The sequence below is a fragment of the Terrapene carolina genome, unplaced genomic scaffold, assembly GCF_002925995.2.
Source record: "Terrapene carolina triunguis isolate 2854851 unplaced genomic scaffold, T_m_triunguis-2.0 Scaffold130, whole genome shotgun sequence".
NCBI classification, from domain to species: domain Eukaryota; kingdom Metazoa; phylum Chordata; order Testudines; family Emydidae; genus Terrapene; species Terrapene triunguis.
Window position 1 is genome coordinate 11,183,397 of NW_020664481.1, and position 21,272 is coordinate 11,204,668.

General features: G+C 42.4%; 1 protein-coding gene across 1 annotated transcript in view; it reads right to left on the reverse strand.

Annotated features, from left to right (window-relative positions):
* Positions 1-20,812, reverse strand: part of VAPB (VAMP associated protein B and C) — a 44,869-nt gene extending 24,057 nt beyond the window's left edge. Inside the window, exons 1-2 of the mRNA XM_026652828.2 lie at positions 20,654-20,812; positions 3,430-3,582 (exon numbers count right to left, since the gene is read on the reverse strand). Of these exons, the coding sequence (XP_026508613.1) occupies positions 3,430-3,582; positions 20,654-20,711 (211 nt within the window). The 5' untranslated portion in view covers positions 20,712-20,812. The remainder of the gene's footprint in view (positions 1-3,429; positions 3,583-20,653) is intronic.
* Positions 20,813-21,272: the final 460 nt, after the last annotated feature.

A 21,272-nucleotide genomic window follows, 5' to 3' on the forward strand; every position in this document is an offset into this window, starting at 1 on the left:
ACACCATGCTCTGAGTGTCCATAGCCTCTGTTTGCCAGAAGTTGGGCATGAATGACAGGGGATGGATCACTTGATTACCTGTTCTGTTCATTACCTCTGAAGCACTTGGCATTGGCCACTGTCAGAATACTGGGCTAGATGGACCACTGGTATGACCCAGTATGGTCGTTCTTATACCATGCTGCCGCATAAGCCTCCAGCATAGACAGTACCAGGATAGTCTTCCACACCACTGAACTAAATGGAGCCACTTCAGGGGCTAGTGTCCATGGGGCCAGCACTGGAGCTGATGGTCTCTTAAGCAGATGACTGCCTCGGAGAGTACCTTGGCCTTGAGTGCACTCTTGTGTTCTTGCCCAGAAGCTTCCTGGACTTTGGTGCCAGGGATCTCAATCTCCCAGATTCTGAGCATTTAACACAGATTCCTGACATGAGACTCCCTGAGACACCTCAGGCAACCGGCAGGTCGCTCACTGGCAACAGTTTCTTGCAAGAATTGCAAGGCTTGAAACCCGGTGTCCAAAGTACCCAGCAATAGGAACCAAAAAGTGTTCAAAAACACTTTAAAGAAAAACTTATGTCTATAACAAACAGTCTAAACTACTAAAACATTACACAAATGAGGAAAAAAAACTTGCAACAGCAAGACACGTTCCAACAACTGTTAAGGGCAATAAGAAGGAACTGAGAGGAGTCACGGCAACTCTGTCCTCTATACCTTTGCGTGGTGGCACAAGACAGACGATGGTGCATGTGCCGCCCTGACAGGTCCCACTGAAGGATAAATCTCCGACAACTGTGCACTTGGCACACACACACACACCCCTGAGGTGGAATATACATGTAATCACTTGAAAAAACTTGGAATTTAACTACCCAATTTGCAGTCATTACAATTAGGACATGCAATTCTGAGTCAATGCATATAAAACTCAGATATAAAAAAACTGCATGAAAAACCCATGCATGTAGTTTTAAAGCTTATTTAAAATAGTCACTAAAAACTGACTTCTTAGAACTGATTCAATAAGTATTTCCATATATTTTTATAAGCACTGAAGACTATACTATCATGTATAAATAGGGTTAATATTTTATTGCTAAGTCATAGCCACATATTCCTCATTCCAGGAATGAAACTGCCATTGAAATCTAAGAGACTGGTACAATTATGCTCCTCTTAAAGTGTAAAAGCTTCAAAAAAGGAGCAATAATCAGTGTGAAATCCACAAAACTGAAAGAGATTAAGTCAAGTTCTCCACTACTATTGGGACACTGGGTTTATGGAATATTATCTGACTGTTCCAATAAATCTGCAAACGTTAGCAAAATAGCCACAGAGATGTAATTTAAAGTTAAACACATTTATCTTGCAGGGCCAAATTTTTCTCGGGGTTGCAGTGGTATAATTAAATAGTTACAAAACCCTCCAATTTCAGTGGGAAATATATTCAGCTGCGTAAACTTACAAGTCTGCTTTGTCTTTTTAGGATTGCTATAATTCAGTTACCAAACTTCTGCGGATTTATGCAAGTTAAAAATTCAGCTATCACTTCCCAATAAACAGACAAGTGAATAAATCCATTACCCTTTCCCCCTCACAAAGTAAAGTCTTATTTTTAGTACCAAAGCACACCTTGCATTTTCAGGGAGTCCAAAACAAGTGCATTCTGAAAGTAATTATTTGCATTGTTTACATTGATTTGTTTTTGCTTTTATCAAAATATAAAAGATTTAAAAATTATGCCACCAACCAGCAATAAGTAGAGGTAGGGTTACCATATTTCCACAAGCAAAAAAAGGGGACACTGTGGGGGAGGAGCCCCGCCCCATCCACTCCCTCCCACTTCCTGATTGCCCCCCTCAGAACCTCCAACCCTCCCCCCCGGCTCCTTGTCCCCTGACTGCCCCCTCCTGGGACCCCTGCCACTAACTGACCCCTAGGACCCCAGCACCTATCTAAGCTGCTCTGCTTCTTGACTGGCCCCTCCTGAGAACCCCCTATGACCCTACCTGTCCCCTGACTGCCCCGACCCTTATCCACACCCCCACCCCATATTCACACCCCTGCCCCCAGACAGACCCCCAAGGACTCCCATGCCCTATCCAACTGCTCCCCGTCCCCTGACAGGACCCCCAGAACTCCTGACCCATCCAACCCCCTCTGCTACCTGCCTGCCTCGACCCCTCTTCACACCACTACCCCCGACAGCCCCCCCAGAACCCCAGACCTATCTAACCCCCCCGCTCCCTGTCCCTGACTGTCCCAACCCCTCTCCACACTCCTGCCCCCCTGACAGCCCCCCCCAAACTCCCGACCCATCTAACCCCCCTCCCTGTCCCCTGACCAGGGCTGGCTTTAAAGAGCCCAGGAATCAGGCTGCACTCCGGCCGGGGTTGTGGGGCTTGGGGCCGGGCCGGAGGTGCTCGGCTGGAACCAGGGCCGGCGTTGCTGGGGCCCGAGCCAGGCTGGGGCCCGAGCCGGGCTGGGCCGGCGCTGCCGGGGCCCGAGTCGGGCTGGGCTGGCGCTGCCGGAGCTGCTGGGGCCGGAGCCAGGGCCGGAGCCGGGCCGGGGTCGCCACCCTGGGGCTGGAACCGGGGCCGGAGCCGCTGGGGCCTGAGCTGGGCCGGAGCCACTGGGCACCGCTCGGCCCAGGCTGGAGGGAGCCGCTCGGCCAGGGCCACGTGTCCCCGGAGCTCTCCTCCTCGCTCCCCCCTCCCGCCCCAGCTTACCTGCTGCTGCCTCCCGCTTGCCTCTGCTTCTTTTCAGACTTCCCGCGAAGATCTGATTCGCGGGAAGCGGGGAGGGGGAGGAGCAGGTGGGCGGAGCGTTCAGGGGAGTGGAGGAGGGGGAAGACAGCTGCAGGCCGGACAGCGTGGTAAGTCTGCAGGGGATGGGGGGAGCCGGGAAGGGGCTTTGGGTGCCCAGCGGTGCTTAGCCGCCGCTTTTCTGTCTATAAATAGCCGACGGGGGGAAATCCCGGACATTTTTAGATTTTTAAAAATCCCCCCCGGACGGCTATTTATAGACCGAAAAGCCGGACATGTCCGGGGAAATCCGGACATATGGTAGCCCTAGTAGAGGTTTATGAAACAGTTGGTTTTTCATGGAGATAAAATAAATAAGAAATCATGCTCTCCTGCTTGTCTCTCCACTTTCCCAGTACACCTCTACCCCGATATAACGCGACCCGATAACATGGTAAAGTAGTGCTCTGGGAGGGAGGCGGGGCTGTGCACTCCGGTGGATCAAAGCAAGTTTGATATAACACGATTTCACCTATAACACGGTAAGATTTTTTGGCTCCCAAGGACAGCGTTATATCGGGGTAGAGGTGTATATATTAAGTTCACACAGTGTTCTGAAAAAAATCACTGATTTGATGAGACCAGCTTCAACTACAAAACAAGCCATTTTGAATGACTTACCAGAAACATTAATTGATGTTCCTGCATCAATAATTCCACTGTTAGGCCTTACACAGTATCTGCGTGGTGCTGTAGTTTTCACTTTGAAGCACACATTTCTGTCTGTAGGATTACCAAGTTTCAGGTTTGTGGTGACAACATCTGTGAAAGGACCTGCAGAACACAGCAAAGAAGATTTTAAATTAAATTAAAAATACTCTCTAAACTTTGAGTTTAGACAGACTTTAAATTTGTATCTACAAATCATACAGTTAGATATTCAGCTTCCATTAGCAGCATCTACGGTTAACTGTGCATGCAGAACTGAGGATGGGTTGAGGCTCTGAAAATCTGACCCATATTATTCTTGAACACATATCAATAGTTGTGCTTTGCCTTTAATGACTAATAAGCTACAAGGAAGCATAATTGGTACATCATGCAAACTTAGCAGCTGAATTCCACTAACTTACACTGTTGTAATTGTGAAGTAAATACGGAAGTCAGAGTTATTTTGGATGTTCACAGATATAACTGAGAGCAGAGAGTTTGACCCACTTTATTCTAGGCTGTATGGAGGAGAAAGTTTGTTTTAGAAGGAAAGTCAACCATTAAGAAATCTTAAAGCTGTCTAATGGACAAAAAAGCGAATACTGCACATATTAAAAGGAAAGGCAGAGTTATAAGAGTGGTTAGTACAAGATTCAACTGGGGTGTCCCAGTGAAAGCATGTTATTCAAAGGAGACACCTGGGATTTCTAATTGGATCAGTGCTATAGATTGCTGGCCGTCCAAATATTAGCTAGTGTGCTACTGCACTCATTTCTCTGTTCTTCATATTAATGGAGCAAGACAATTATAGAAGTGAAAACAACATTTAGTTTAACTGGCTTCTGACAAAGGCTATAAAACAAGAAACAACTTGGTGCATAATAATCGGAGGGAATTACCAAAAATCCTAGAGAATAAAAGCCAAGTGGACATGAACATTTAACACTGTAGTATGCAAATTTTCTTCATATTTTGAACTGTAAAATAAGAAACTCACAAAAAAGGAGGCTAAATAGATTTTCAACTGGATACAAAAGTGATCATTTGTTTTAGCACTTTTTAAAAAATGTTACGTTCCTTTATATAACTGTTGCCGCTTCAGGAAGATGGGACTTGTTCCAAACCACAGCACTTTCAGCTTGAAATAATTCACAGATTGAATGATAGGCTCGCTTTCCCTCCTCCTAAAAAATTGATCTTTTAAGGTGATGTATGATAAAGTTGTAAAAATTCTACAGGCTTAAAGCCAATGTCCTTGATGCAAATATTTAAAAAGAAAAACAACACACCCTCCAACGTCAATATAGCATCAGTTCTGCGTGCACTGTGAACAGCACATTAGACGTGTATTTGCTATGCAAGATGGCAGCAAAAGGGGAAGCCAGTGGAATTTAGGGCTGAACACACGTTTCATGACATGAAGCAGTCTCTCAATGCACCAAATTCTGGCTCTACTCAGTCATGTGGCACCATGGTGGTCCAAAGGTGTAACCACTAAATTCCCTCAGCCTTCCACATTGGAATAGAGTCCATGATTCCAACCCCCACTTTGAAAACAGTCAGAGACAAGGGGCTATAATTAGGAGCAATGGAACAATTCTGAAATAGATTTTGGGGACAGATTTTCAAAGGAGCTCAGCACTCACTTAGGCACCTCAGTAAAGTAGGCAGATTTTCAAGATCAATCTTAATGGTGGGGAAAGGTACTGTTTACTGCTCTAAAACAGAAATTTCTGGGTGCTGAGCACGTCTGAAGATCTGGCCATTCAGGTTATGACTTTACTGCAGAGTTAAACTTGGGCAACTGGCACCTATGTTTGACTAGCCAGGCTGCAAGCAGCCACACTGCAAAACCAGACTTGAATGTGTCTACTTAATTGCATCCACACTGGTGCTGCACTCACTCATGTATCTCTAGGACTTCTGGGGGATTGTCCCATGGTTCTTAGTGCTGCAGTAAGCCTCTCAGAGATTTTTTTCCCAGCGAGTTGTGGGATGTGTGTGTACTGGGCACACGGGGGGGGGGGGGGGGGGGGGGGGGGGGGGGGAGAGGAGAGAAACTGTCAAAAGGTACCGGAGGACTATCAGCATGCAAGCATGCCTGTGTTCTCACTGCAAAGTGGGTGGGTCACTAGCCCAAGCATAAGCAGCATTTGGGCTTAAGCCTCTATCCCAAGGCAGGCTAGCTAGTTAGGGTCAAAAGTACCACCACATTTAGGTGAGAGTTTTGTGTAGGAGAACAGGAGCCAGGCTAGGAGCAACAATGTAATAAGAGCCCGAGTCAACACTGCAGGGAAGACAAACTCTTTAGTGCCTAGATGGGAGCTACTGAAAACTGAGCTCTACTAAAAATCTGGCCTAGTTTATCGAAAGACTCAGACAAACAACAAAAAACATTCATGGTTACTGGCATTATTTCCAGAAAAATTAGATTATACCCAGCAAGTCTAAGTATACTCACAGAAAGTTTCCCCCTCCTAAATGAAATTTATTTCTAAAGCTAGGAAACTTTTTTCTGTTCTTTAAACACCATGAAAAAAAAAAAAAAAGGGGAAAAAGTTATAGGAAATGGAGAATCTGTCTGTACATAATCTGACATGGGGTTGTCATGCAAGCTATCTAAAAGGAAGAATGTAACAAGCTGAATTTGGTGGTGAAAAGTTTGGAATGTTCTGCTGGGGTCTTTTGAATTTCTTCAGCCAGTTAGAAAAGAGTTGATTTGTATTAATGCAAACAGGCAACTGGTATTTGCATGCAGTATCTAGCAATGTTAAAAAAACCCAGTACCACCTAGTATGTATCTCAGAGGTCACAAGTGTATATTACCAAGGACAGGAGATATCTGACTTTCATATGTACTCCAACATATTTTTCCCACCAGTTATTTTCAAACTGTTTCTGTGGCTTTCCACCCAGAAGCTATGCATGCAACCCTTCACATTTGAAGATCACTGCACTATTTCACAATTTGCCACGCTCCATTTCCTATTGAAACACCAATGTTATATCAATCTTATCTAAAAGTGTCATTCTACATTGTAGTGTTTTACAATTTGTAAGATGATCATTCCAATAAGAAAAAGTAGTTGAGAATTAAGTCAAGAGTATTATGTCAACTATTTAACATTTAATAAAGACTCGTTACCTTACAAATGCAGCACACAGATTCATGATAGCGAGCTATGGGCTAATATCAGTTTGCCGAATAGTACATGTGCTATTCCATCGCCAATTATCATGGCAAATACATTACCACATTGTCATTTCACTCGGACGGCTTCTATTTGTGTGCCCTTTGTGAAATTATTTGTATCCTAGTCAAGGCCCCTTACACTGGGGGAAAAAAAGCAAACACTCCTCACATATAGGGTATTCCTACACTTTGAGCTGGGGATGTGATGGCCATCAAACTAGTGTGCTAAAAATAGTGTAGCTGTGGCAGCACAAGTGGTGGGAGGGGCTAGCTGCCCCAAGGATGTATCTATTGTCTCAGGGCAGTTAACTCCTTCTGGTACTCATGTTGCTACAGCGGCATTATTTTTAGTGCATTAGCTTGATCAAGGGTATCTCCTCAAGCTGAGAATCACACCCCCAACTCAAAGTGTACACATACCCCATACTAATATCTTTAATCACTTCTGTTCTCTAGCCCTGATTCAACAAGGTACTTAAGCACATGTCTAACTTCAAAAATGGGACTACTCATGTACTTGCAGTCAGTGAAACTTCTCACTTACGGTATGTCTACACTGCAACTGGGAGGTGAACTTTCCAATTCAGGTAATACAGGAGCTAGTTCTACTTGAGCTATAAACAGAAGTATGACCACAGCAGCCTGAGTTATTCTCCCATTACAGTTTTATAGGGACAGCCTCAACTTAAAGGGAAAAAAAAACAAAACAAAACACAATCACACTTCTATCTGAATATTTTAAAATCTGTTACAAATAACAGTAACACCTATGATTAATTTAACTGGAAGACTAGATAAAGCCTATTTTCTGTTTGTTTACTATGCATTTAACAGATCTGGGAATCAGTTACTCTTTCCCTTGCATACTCCTTTCCCTCTTTTAGTTTGTGTGCATCTTCTCACAGAAATAAGGGAGAAATATATATATATATTTTAAAGAAAAACGGTTGATTGTAAAACCATAAAGATTGACAGAAGGGCTCAGTGACAGGTATAGCACTTGATACTTTATTTTTTTTTTCTTTTAAGATTTGATTAGATTTCAAGTTTATTATGTCCTTTAAGAATAAGCTTTAAAATGAAATAAGCTGAAATGTCAAGTGAGACAGCATGGTCTGGAAAAACAAGTACATGGCTGGGAGTCAGGAAGTCCTGAGTTCCAATCAAGCTCTACCACGGTCTTGCTGTCTATCCTTAGGCTATGTCTACACTACCGCGGTAAACTGACCTACGCTACACAACTCCAACTACGTGAATAACGTAGCTGGAGTCAACATACCTTAGGTCGAGTTACCGCAGGGTCTACACCATGGGGGGGTCGACAGTAGAAAAGTCTCCCGTTGACTTACCTTACTCTTCTCATCGGGGTAGAGTACAGGGGTCGACTGGAGAGTGATCTGCAGTCAATTTGGCGGGGCTTTACTAGACCTGCTAAATCGAGCCCGATGGATCGATCTCAGAGTGTTGATCCCCGCTGTAGTGTAGACCTGCCCTTAGATAGTTCACTTAAGGACTTGGCCTTGTGATTAAAATCAATGGGAGTTAACACCAATTTAAACAGGAGCAGGTTTGGGCCCTTAAAATTTCTCCACCTGTAAAAGTTAGTATAATATTTAGCTAATCACAGGGAATCTTGTGAAGATGAGTGTTTTAAAAGCACTACATTCCACATTTTAATCATTATCATGTGGCCCTGTAGACATTTGTAATTAAGCAAGCATCAGCAACTTTTTAAATCAAAGTAGCTGAGGAATGAGAAGCTGAGAGTATCTGTATTATATAAACATATTTCAGAAGTACTTGGTTGAAAGCAGCCCTATTCTGAATTTGAAGATTAATTAATTTTTAAAAAAGTAGGCAGATCTGTATGCCTGCATCACCCACTTGTGACCTATTCACCTCTGGTTTGTTCTTTTCACATCTTTGCTACCTTGCTTTCTCCTCCCAATTCATGCTATGGCTTGGCAGTTCTTTTACTACCTTTGAAAAGTATGTACTACCACTGGAAATAGATACTTCACAAAGATCTGGTCCAGCAGAATTCAACTTGAACAGAAAAAACCTCCCACACAACTTCCCAATACTCTACCTGTACTTGAAAAGAAAATGGTATTTACAGAAAACACAGTATTTTTCATCCAAAAGTATTTAAAAAAAGCCTTTACAGCAAGATGAAGTAGGATGAATCTTCTGAGTCCCCCCTTACCTCCTCCCACAACAGGCTACAAAAACTCCACGGCCCACCTGTGTCACAACAACGGTTTTTCTGCATATAAAAGCCAGGACCAGCATAGGGGGTAATAAGCAGGGCAACTGCCAGGGGCCCCATGCCCCAGGGGGCCCTGCAAAGCTAATTTGCTCAGGGTTTGGCTTTAGCCCCGGGTAGTGAGGCTTGGAGCCCTGGGCTTCAGCCCCAGGCGGTGGGGCTTAGGCTTTCTGCCCTAGGCCGCAGCAAGTCTAATGCCAGCCCTGTATGGCAGACCCCTGAAACCTGCTCACGGCCCCCCCAGAGGGGCCCTGGACCCCTGGTTGAGAACCATTGTTCTAAGAGATTGACATACCGTACAATGTTCATAGGGCACAGATAGTGAAGATCATATTAAAGGTGTTATGGACCTGTTTTTCCCAGATATGCTCAGATCTCAACTTTCACTGGAGTTCCAGATGCTTAGGACTTAAAAATCAAGCCCTATTTGTTTAGTCTGGGTGGAATGGTGATGTTGGGATGGAGCTCATATCCACGTAAGGTATAATGTTGATAGTATATGCAATTTAAAAAAAAGGTTCTAGAAGCTTCAGTCCAAAAGAGAATTTGCTGTGTGACAAATAGTTTTTTTCCTAACTAACTGCTTGTAAAATTCTGTTTAGACAACTGTTTCTGTAATTTCATTTGCTATCTAATCTTCTTTACAGTTCTGTCAACTTGTTACTTGCTCCATCTTGCAGCTATTCTCCACCTCACCAACACAACTACGATTTATTAGATATGTGCCAAATCTGGGCTATGGACATGTGACTTTCAGTACTGACCCAATGCAGTAGTTGCTAAAAATGTTCAGTAGCTCTGAAATACATTTGTGTCCTCAGTCCTATTTCAAATACCAGCATCTCAAAACACACCACAGAACTTTGTTGTTAAGTCTCAGTGATCAAAGACTGAATGGCTATGAAGAATTAAGCACACCCTTATGTATGGAAGTAGTCCTTCCAACAGCAAAGAGAAGCACAAAGGCTGGAGAAGCCTGCAAAGGCACTGCTCATGCTGCTATCTGTACACTGAAATCAGCACAAGACTTAGAGCACCAAAAAATTATATTTCAGGAGTTGTTTTCTAAAAAGCCTTAGTGGTATTAGTGTTACTCCTGGGGGAATTCTGCACCAAAAAATAAAAAATTCTGCACACAATATTTGAAAATTCTGCATGTTTTGTCAAAACACCACAATATAATCATGCCAGTAAATTATTTTGGTAATTTATTTCAAAATATCTGTCAGCAAGTATGTCTGTAACAATACAGAGCACAAAAAAAAGAATCTGGTAGTTTTTTTTTTTTTTTTTTAAATAAATAGATTCCTTACTACGCATAATACAGAACTTTGAATCATTCATTTAAATTACAATACAGAACTATATTTCCTGCACCTCTCAGAAGCAGTGCAAAGGCTTGGGGAAGTCAGGGGTAACGGAGGCGCTGATGGAGAGGGAAGGAGCCTAGGGGTGAACCTGGAGGGTGCTGGGTGTGGGTGGGAGCAGGGTTTTTTGGGGGGGGGGAGCAAGGGGTGCGATTGTTAGGGAGTTGGAAAGCCTCCCTCATACAGACCCTGGCTGACCACAAGCCTCCCCCATTCAGACACATCTGCCCCGTTCCTGCACCCCCCTCACCCCCATGGGTCTCTGCAGTCCCCCTCCCACATCCCTAGTCACCCCACTAGCTCCTGAGCCCATGCCCCAGTGCCCCCCAACTAGCCATTCTAAACTCCAGTCTGTGACACCCCTCCCCCCAGGAGCCCTGTGTGCCCCACTCTGTCCTAACCTGGCTTCGTGGGCAGGGTACTGTGCTGAACTTCTACTCCTGAGGGAATTCTGCAGCACTGGGCATAGAATTCTCTCTCTTCTCCCCCTCCCCCCCCCAAAAAACCCCTTTCTGAAACAGAAGTACTGCAGTTCTGCCTTTTGCCCACCAGAAAAGGCAAAACTGCAGCACTTCTTGGGCAAAATGTATTTTATGTGGGAAAATACAAAATTATGCGGGACAGATTAATTCTGCATGTCCACATATGCACAAAATTCCCCCAAGAGTAAATTTCATGGTTTGGTGGGCATATTTTCTTCTTCTATTTCCTCTGAAGTAATTTTTTCTGGCCATGCAAGCCCCATCTACCCAGATCTCTCTATTTCAGAACACTGAATGTATTAAATATTGGGGGGAGGGAGGAAGAGTAGCAGCTACTATGAACAGTAATTGGACAAAGGTTACAGCAACATGGTAATTTAAAGAAATGTGTATTATCATTCTGCTATAACCCTTGTCTATTTATTCCATAAAGACCCTTTCAAATGTGTGGCCACTGTAACAAACAGCAACATCATAATTAACATGATGGCTTTAGAATAAATGGAGAATAATTTTCTTCTCATTATCTAGTTCTAATGTATTCATTTTCTATATACAAGTCAAATTGTATGTGTTCATATACATTATACATGTAATTTATATCTACAAGGTTGTTACTGAATTGGAAGAGATTCAAAGATGCAATTTATGTATAATTTTAAGTACCTGAATAAAAATAACAGTGGACGTAAAATTAAAGGTTTCAGGGTACACACAAACCGGCTGCACATCGAGTAGATTATAAAATAACTTCTGCTATTAATATATTCAGGACCTAAAAATGGAGATCAATCCTGTGCTCTGCAAGCAGTGGAAGCTATGGCTCTGCTGTTGAACTCTTAGAGAGCTGGATTATTAGTGATGTTTTCAGGATGTGATGGAAAACAAAAACAAAAAACAAACAGCATTCAGGAGTAACCAGAGAGCCTAATAGAGGCAGAGAAAAACCTACAATTATTTTTCAGAGGAATCACAGCACAAAATTCAAGATAGTGAGGTGGAAAGCATTCTGCAGTCCTTATACAAAAGCAACTCCCATAGAGGTAATTTGAATTTCTGCATGAGTCAGGAGTGCAGGATTATGTCTGCAGTGATCAGAATCTAGTTTAGTTTGTAATTGGTACTGTAAGTGCAGGTACCTATAGCCTCACTATGGTTATAAAATTAAAGCTTTTCTCCCAATATAATTAAAGTTAATCAATCGTTTGCATACAAGCTCTCTTACTTTATTATTGCTTCTTATGCCCACAACTGGGAATAGATGGGAGTGTAAAACAGAGAAAATAAGGCATGCTCAACTTTAGCAGAACAAACATTTGGAAAAATGGTATAAAGTCACATGGTATAAATAAGAAGCAAAAAGACATTTTATAAAGCCTTCATTTTCCTGAGTTGTGTAGCCAGTTAATATGACTCTGGGATAATCACGCTTTCAGTGAGCTCAAGTGACTCGTGCTAGGTCTTAAAACTATTTGCAGAAGACAAGATTTCCCTCCATTGTAGGTCCCACACTTATAGAATCTTACAAATTGCATTGTAAATAACTGTTGGATCACCAGGCATACAAGCATATCCCACCTCTCCTTCCCTAATTCCCTACCCCCTACTGTGGAAACTGAACAAGAAAGCAAGATTAAATTGTTCAGAAGCACAGCATCTTTAATCTAAAGCACCATGGTAAGAGGGACTTTGTTTACAGCTCAAAGAAGAACTATGGCATTTAGTGAAGAGATTGTTTTCATAGAGTAGTTACTATAATATGAGACAAAGTACTGCAGGAAGCAGCAGAGCCAGTTTTTGAAATATTAGAAAAGGTGTTTGGAGAAAGCAATATTTTGACATAATTGATGACAGGAGAAACGTACTCAGCTTTGTATGGTGGAGCATGATTTTTTGTTAGCATAAAACCTCAGTCACTTCTTTCCTATCCAGTCTTAAACCCATTTTTAATTAAATATGGAAGTAGTCATGCTCTGTCACACAGGGAGAACATTTTGAGTGACAGCAAAAGCAAGACAGCTGTTGCAGATTTATTACATAAACCCCTTTCTATAAAAGGCTGCCTAACAGGCCAAGTTTTCAAACTCAACAATTAGTCCAGTCACATTAGAAAAAAAATCCTGTGTCCCTTATGCACACAAGAAATGTCCACCTTGGCACGTAAAGCAGTGCCTATAATAGATTCGTATATTGAACAAATGTTGAGGGGAAAAAAACAAGGCTGTAGAGTCTTATTTTAAGCCTTGCCCTTAAATTGGATAATTGTGCTTATGTACTGATGCACATATGCAGAAGCACAGGCTTTCTTCTGTCACTGGCACTCAGTGGAGAGAGATGAAGGAAAGAAAGGTCTCAAAGAAGTGGTACTAGCAATGAGAATGGTCTACAGTGCTGGAGTTCATTCTTCACTAAAAAAGAAAGGCCTAATACAGAGGTCCTTAATCTAGCAAAATGCCCATTTATGTCAATGGGAGTGGTGCTTAATTAGAGACAACAGAATTTGGCTTACAGTAGGGGTTAGGGGAGTTTCTCTATGAAGCATCCTGTTTCTCTATAAATAACAGATGAAATTAGTCCTGGCCAACAGTTATGACACAACAAAACTGCTTAAAACCTAATCCAATAAAGCTTTCAAAAACAACCAACTGCATTGACAAAAAAGTAAAAAAAAAAAAAAAAAAGGCTGTTATTGTACTAACTGGCCAGGTTCTTTCAATACTTGTGTTTTCTCCCTGCAGTGAGCTAATAAGACTGATATGGTAATGAGATATTAGAAAATGAGTGTTACAGTAAGATGTGGACATAATTAGCAAGGGTCATTTGATTCCTGCATTGTCTCCAGCTTGGCGAAAAGCTACATTTAGAAGAAATACTACCAGCCCCCCCAAACCAAAAAAAAACAAAACAAAAAAAAACCCCCACACAAATACTGAGATGAAGCTGCATATTACCTAGTTTTCTGCAAAATTAAATTAACACTTAAAATACTCATTAGACTTGACTGAAGCAATGGCTACATCTTTTTTAAATGGTTATTAAGAGATGTACTTTCCATTGCAGTCTTCCATGAGATTACAGGCGCCTCAAAACGAAGAGAAACTCAGCAGACCAATATTACATCTTCAGTTATTCAAAGCAAGTGTTTACACTAAGTTTTATTACCATTAAAATGATAATTTGGAGCAAAATTCTGCATGTAGAATTTGTTTACATAAGAATATAAAACCAATTTATATGAATCAAGAATTCACATGACGACCATTGATACGTCTTTAATTCATACGGCTGCAAAGCGAGACAGAAATGCACTGATTTACAGAGGAAAATAAACCACTACTTTGCAACTAGAAGGCCTAAAATTACTACTTTAAAAAAAATAGATTCTGAAGAATTCAACATAATCCAAAGAACTATGATAATTTTGTGCACAAATATTTAGAATACCTCTAGTTATGATCCCCTTTGACTAATGGTTCTGAGTATGAAGTCTAACATTTTACCAGTGTTTAGATGCGATAGGGCTAAATCTTGCAGTCCCTATGCAAACAAAATTCCTATTGAAGTTAGTGGGACTTCTGCCCTATGGAGGGCTCCACGATTTAATCCATAGTAACTGAGAAGGCAAATAAACCAAGTTGGACCAATCCATTTTAGGACTTTTACAAGCACTTCGGTTTAAATACTAGTGCTCTTTAGACAAATTAGGTACAGCAAGTTTGCCTAATTCACAGTTTAACCGGTGTAACTACTTTGGTTAGGAAAGTGATTTCCCAACCCCGATATAATTACACCAATACAACTACCTCTAGAGCAGACGCAGTAAAATTAGTATAAAGGTGCCATATACCACTAACTGTTTCCCCTTCCCATAAGGGAAATATTTCAGTAGCAGTTCCTAAGGAACCGTACAGTACAGCGTGATTCTACGGTCCCTAACACAAGCCATAATGGCTTAGTTTTCAAGTATGCAATGAAAACAGACCCTGATTAAGATTTTCCAAATAGTCTAGGGGATTTAGATATATCTTCAATGAAAATTAATAGAAGATGTGGCTACATCTCTTAGACTGCTTTGAAAAACAACTCATAATCCAATCTTAGATCATGGAGTCATAAAAGATACAGCAAGAGACAGCTGACACAAAATGGTAAAACTGTGCTACCTAGTCTCTATAGCGACACACACTCAACCTCTCCTATGGGGTTGTTACTAACATATCCATAATATATGAAATAGATATAGACAAAAAAAATCACTTTCAAAAGATGAAAAGTTGAAGGCCTGTTGGGGGATATAATGATTGCCATGAACTATAACTTACTTTATCTTCAGGTTTTTTTTTTAAGTGATGCTAATTTTCCATGAAGTTACAACTGATGAAAAGTGATCGGGTAATTATAAAGATAATACTAATGATGCACTTAAAATCAGTATAATTCAAGGAGGTACACAGCATGTCTACTCTACCGTAAAGAACATTTAGCACAGTTAGAATAAGTTATTGATTTTATTTGCATTGCAAAAAGAGCTACTGTAACAAACTACAAATATTTAAGTGTTGCTAGGAAAATGATTAATTCTGTTTCATATTTGGGTTGTGTGTTGAGATTTGTATAAATTTAGGAAGTTTAGCTGTTCTTTTGATACTGTATTAGGTTTTTATAATCAAACCCAAATGAGCAGGAAGAAATTAATGTTTTGCTGAGAGAGTACAAAACCACTTACTTTGATTAACAATCAGTTACATAATTAAAGTGAAATGTGAACTGATAAGTTTTCCAACAGAGTAGTGGATAGCTATTCATACAGTAGTCTTCAAATAGATGGGAATAGAGAAATCCTAGTACAGACTGCCATTATGCATGAATCCAGAAAGGCTCATGGTTTCTAAGAGTTTAAAGAAAGCACTGTATACATTTTCAGTTGTGTTCTTTATTCATATCTAAAGGGCAATTTTAAGAAGATTTTTTAAATGATTTCTGTGTACACAGATCAGTGCCCATTCCAGTGACAACACAGGAAATCCCCATTTAGCCACAAAACAGATTTAACATTTCGGAAATGTGCATTGTTCTTACCTAAGAACCCTTAACAATAGCATGCTTAGAACTTGGAGTATAGAAACCACATGTAGAGGAGACAGGATAGTTTCATTTCCATGATCTATTCAGTCCTTAGCCTCTCTGCTGAGACTGATAGCGATGGAGTCAATTATGCTGATGAACTGCGTGAAGTAGACTAAGATGACCACAAGCAACTGGACTGAGAAACCTAGATCACGAACTACCATAAGCATCAGACATCCACTTTCAGGTTCAAGAGATTTAGGGTAAATCTGAACCAACGACAGATGATAGCGTGCAAAAAAACACTACCAAGCCTCAAGCCAATGCCAAAGCAGTGTTCTTGATTAAACAGGAAAAGTAAAGGGTACACCTCATTCCAAGGTTATTTTTCTGCTCTTTTCAGAAAATGAAGTTATATGGAGTTGTAAAACATATATGCAGAAGCGAGTTCTTGTGCACTGGGAGCAGTAAACAGCATTTCCAATTACAAGTAATTCTTATTGGTCTGTCTTCCAAGTTGTTAAACTCAAGCATTTGGCAGTATTGCTATTTGCCAACTGGGGAGCACCACAGCACACTGCTGATTCACAACTCAGGGCCTACCTGTGGGCTAGCCTCTATGAAAGCTGATGCAAGACATCTCATCTGCTCAATCCAGGCCATTTTATCTTAGCAACTTCTCTGACTCTACTGTATTTTATTAAAGAACACTTCCTTACATCCCCCCCAACCTGGACAGGAAGCAACAGCATTACAATTATATTTAAAATAAGCTAAGTCCTAAAATGGTTACTTCCTAATGAAATGTACTTGCTGGCATTAACAGACCAATCATGTCTCTAAGACTAGTTTTCAATAAGGTGTCTATATAATTTTAATTTTGTCCCCTTGGGGATCCATACGGTACACTCAATGAGACAGGAGTCCTGTGGAGAAAACAGTATGATCGTGTAATTAAAAACTATCAAAATGTTTCAAGTGCTTGACTTTGCAACCTAAATGTTCTTTTAAACAGTTTTTACATTTAATTTCCTTGTTTTTACAAGGAAATATATACACACAATTGTATGTGGTGTGTGTGTGTGTCAACTCTCTCCATCATCCATCATTAGGGTTTGAACTCTGAACTTTCAGCAAAAACTACTACCACTTGAGCTACAGGACTAACTACATGGGCCGGCAACAGCAGAAGGCAGTTAACAAGGGGTTAGGGCTATGGCAGCCTGACTGGCTCTTTCTCCACATGGGGTTCAGGCTCCTACTCCAAGTGATGCTGGGGCTAGGAGAGGTGGAGGGAGTGGTTTGCTATAGCCATGTGCTGGGTTGGGAGCGGAGAACCTGGTCTTGCTCTCACTCTTGCTCTCCTTCTTCTTCCCTCTCTAGCTAAGTTTCCAGCTTAGTATGTGGTTTGTCCGTTGATGCTGCCTTGGTAGTGGAGAGTGCTTGACTTTAGAACAGGGGTCGGCAACGTTTGGCACGCGGCTCGCCAGGGTAAGCACCCTGGCGGGCCGGGCCAGTTTATTTACCTGCTGACGAGGCAGGTTCGGCCGATCGCGGCCCCCACTTGCCGCGGTTCGCCATCCCGGGCCAATGGGGGTGGCGAGAAGCGGCGTGGGCGAGGGATGTGCTGGCCTTGGCTTCCCGCTGCCCCCATTGGCCCAGGACGGTGAACCGCGACCAGTGGGGGCCGCGATCGGCCAAACCTGCCGCGTCAGCAGGTAAATAAACTGGCCCGGCCCTCCAGGGTGCTTACCCTGGCAAGCCGTGTGCCAAACATTGCCGACCCCTGCTTTAGAAGGTTCACATTCACTTATTTTGACAGCCTGCCATGGCAAGTGAGGGAAAAAGAATGAAAAAATCACCAAACAGATTAGATTTTAGTAATGCCTGAACAGCATGTCCTGGGACAATTAAAAGACCTAACGCCATAGCTGAATTTCAAAGGTCTGCTGCAACCAATGGAGGTGTAAGAGATTTTCAAAAATGGCATAAAAAAAACTCTCTTATAATGGACAGTGTTAGGCAACCTGAAAATGAGGAGCTGGCAGCAACCCCTCTCTTGTCTATGCCAAGGAAGACTTTCTCTCAACACTATACTACAGCTCAGCATGCTCCCTACCACTGGATATATTCTTCAAGGTGGTAACCATCTTTCTAAGTAACAGAATGGTATAATAATTTTAGAGCTGGAGACTTCACTACTGTTTTCAACTCTGACCTGGCTCCATGCATCTGAAGAAGTGGGTTTTTTACCCATGAAAGCTTATGCCCAAATAAATCTGTTAGTCTTTAAGGTGCCACCAGACTCCTCATTTCAGTGCTGGAATCTTTATACCTCCCATATCCAACATATGTGTTATGAAACTTAGATTCCAATCCTCCTTCACTGACCTCACTAGTGTCTACAAAGTTCTCTGAGATCTTCCAGGGAAGAGCACCATGGCAGCACACAATGATAGAAAGGAATGGAGTGTCTTCTGCTATTGAAATCTCTCAGCAATTCTTATCTACTAATATGATGCAAAATATCCCTTCTAAAATAAGGGTACCTAACTGAAAAACGTAATGTCTGACATATTCATAGGTAACACATAATAAAAGAAAGTCACATAAGCACTATCCAGAGCAGAATAAACTTTCTGATTACTTCAAATATGGCTTTTCTGAACAAATCTGTTGTATTTTCCCTAGGGAAACTGGCTAAAAATTAATTACTACTAATTGAATCTTTGCATACCAAGATACATTATGATAAATCTTGACGTAGTGTAGATGTTTAAGCACAAGTTTAAATCAAGTCATTTAATATCTAAAAATTGTCACTTGACATTTACATGGCATGTTTCCCTTGTCACAATGCTACAGTATATCAAAGCGTAGAAATCACTGTCCTTTACAAATTACTTTTCCTGTCATATGGCTGTAAAAAAAAAAAAAAAAAAAAATCTAGTGAGTAGTCGACAATTTCACTGATGCTGACAGTTTAGCTCTGATCTTGAAGCTGTGCATTATTTGATCAACAACTGGTCATCTCTCTATCTCAGCAGATCTTGGCAGTTGTTAAAATGGATTGTGTTTTGTGAAAGAGAAACAAAGTACAACCCGGGCCTCCCAACAAATAATGAGTTGTTTCATTCACAACTCAACGCTGATTAAAGGTCAGTACTTTTGTCCATCACACATTCAGACGCTGATTTTTAAGTCTGATAGAAATAATTTTGGAATGGAAATTATTGGCTAAAATGTGAATTTTTATTTTTACATTACTATATTATACTGCAATAGTTTACTTCTAAATTGTGTTTAACTCATTACTGTTGCCTTGGCAACATGCAATTACCTTAATTTGCAACAAAATAAAAACATTCACTCCATACCATATTTATTGCTATGTTTTTGTTCTTTTAAATAACTGTTTACCATATTATTTTTGAGATATGTATTGACCAAGATAACAAATAAATATATAGGAATGTTATTTTAGCCACATGTTTAAAATTAAACTACAGCTTTCAATAAAGATGCAATTAATATTTTAACATCAAACAATCACTACTTTAATATTTAGCAAATATTCTTCTAAACTTCAGTAGTGTTAGTGTTATATTTTTGTAAGGGGAGATGTTTCTACTTCTACTATAAGTGAATTTTATCAATGTTGATATGTAATCTAAGTAGACTGTGTTACAACTTGATGGACTGGACTGTTGTAACATAATAATTTAAGAGCAAATAAAGTTAAACTGTTCACAGGAGGGTTCTTTTTTCAAATAAAATCCCGAACAGATTATTAGGAATGTGTTTGTCTTAGAGGTTTATAAAATAATGAAAAGAAAAACAAAAAAATATTGCCATATTCAAGAGCAGAAATCCCAGATTTTCTTTCATACACAAACTGAAATCCATTCCACATGTTCCAGGGCCCTGGATGGTCCAGCTACATGTAATTCTGACAGCTTTCAGATGGCTGTAAAACTGCTCCAGGAAATAGGAGCCACAAAACCATCCACTTATGCCAGGTGGTGGCTGCTATCTCAGCTGAAAATATTTTTATTCTTCTTTGACTACAACTCTAAAAAAAAAAAAAAAAAAATCACAGCAGCCAGAGCTAGTGATTAAGACCACAATCAGATTATTTAATCCTAGGAGTATGTCAGGATACAGCTCACACAAAAGACGATATATATATAGATATAAAAATAAATGTCACACTGAATTACACCCATGAGACAAACTCAAGGCAGAGAGCAATCATACACGGAAAAAGAAGATAGAAGGGCTGTTTCTCATCCTGTACTAATGGCAACACCGAGGCGACATGGAAGGTCAGATTATTTCAGTGTAGTGCTTCTCTAGAGTGGGAGGGGAAAGATGAGAAATCTGAAGCTGGAGTCTGACTACACACCACCACACGATTGTATGTGTAACATACACACACAAATTACAAGACACCCCTTCCTTCCCAGGAAACACCCCACAGAAAGATAAGCAGCATTTCACGCCCCTGCCCCCCTTTGTGGTCTCTCAATTTCAGGGCTCCCGGCATGTCTGGTGCCCACGGATTGGGGCGAGGCCGGAGCAGAGCATCGGGGGTCCAGACCTAGGGGCAGACGGAAGCACCCCACGGGGCACCGGCCGCCTGCCCCCCCCCCAGGGAGCGGTGGGAGGGCCGCAGAGCGGTGGGGCTGCGGGGCAGGGCCTGCAAAGGACATTTGAGCCGCGGGAGCCGAGCGCCAGCCCCCGGAAAATGGCTGCCGCTGGAGCCCAGCCCTTGGCAGCGGCCGCCGAGCGAGCGCCGGGCCCCGCGGCCACCCCTCACCTTTGAATTTCAGCTCGTGCTGCGGTTCGAGGCTCAGGACCTGCTCCACTTTCGCCATGTTCCTCGGCGGCGGCGGCACCGGGAGGGGCGGGGGGGCAGCTGCGACGCGCCCGGCGGGTTTAATAACCCCCGAGCCGCGGGTAACCGGCGGGCGGGCGGGAGGGGAGCGGCGGCACCTCTAGGCGGGGTGGGGGCGTCAGGCGGCGGCTGCGCGGCGAGGAGGCTCCCGGCTCGCACACGCTCCCCTCACAGGGACCCGAGGCGGCGCGGTGGGGGTGGGGAAGGAGGCGGGGATAATGCAGCACGGAGAGGCCCAGAGAGAGGCTGCCGCTGACGTCTCCCTCCAGCCGGCCCAGCAAACAGCCTCCGCGCGCGGCGCAGAGCGACCCAGCCCGGGGCAGGGGAGCCAGGGCGCAGCGCGCAGGGCCGGGAGGGGAGCGCGCAAGCAAGGCAGAGGCGGGGCGGGGCCAAGGTACAGCACGTAGGGCGGGGAGCGCGCAAGGGAGAGGGAGCGCGCAGAGAGGGGCTAGGGCTCAGTGCTCGCGGGGCAGGGAGAGGGAGCGCGCAAGGCAGGGCCAGCCAGGGCACAGCGCTCAATGTGGGGGAGGGCAGCGCGCAA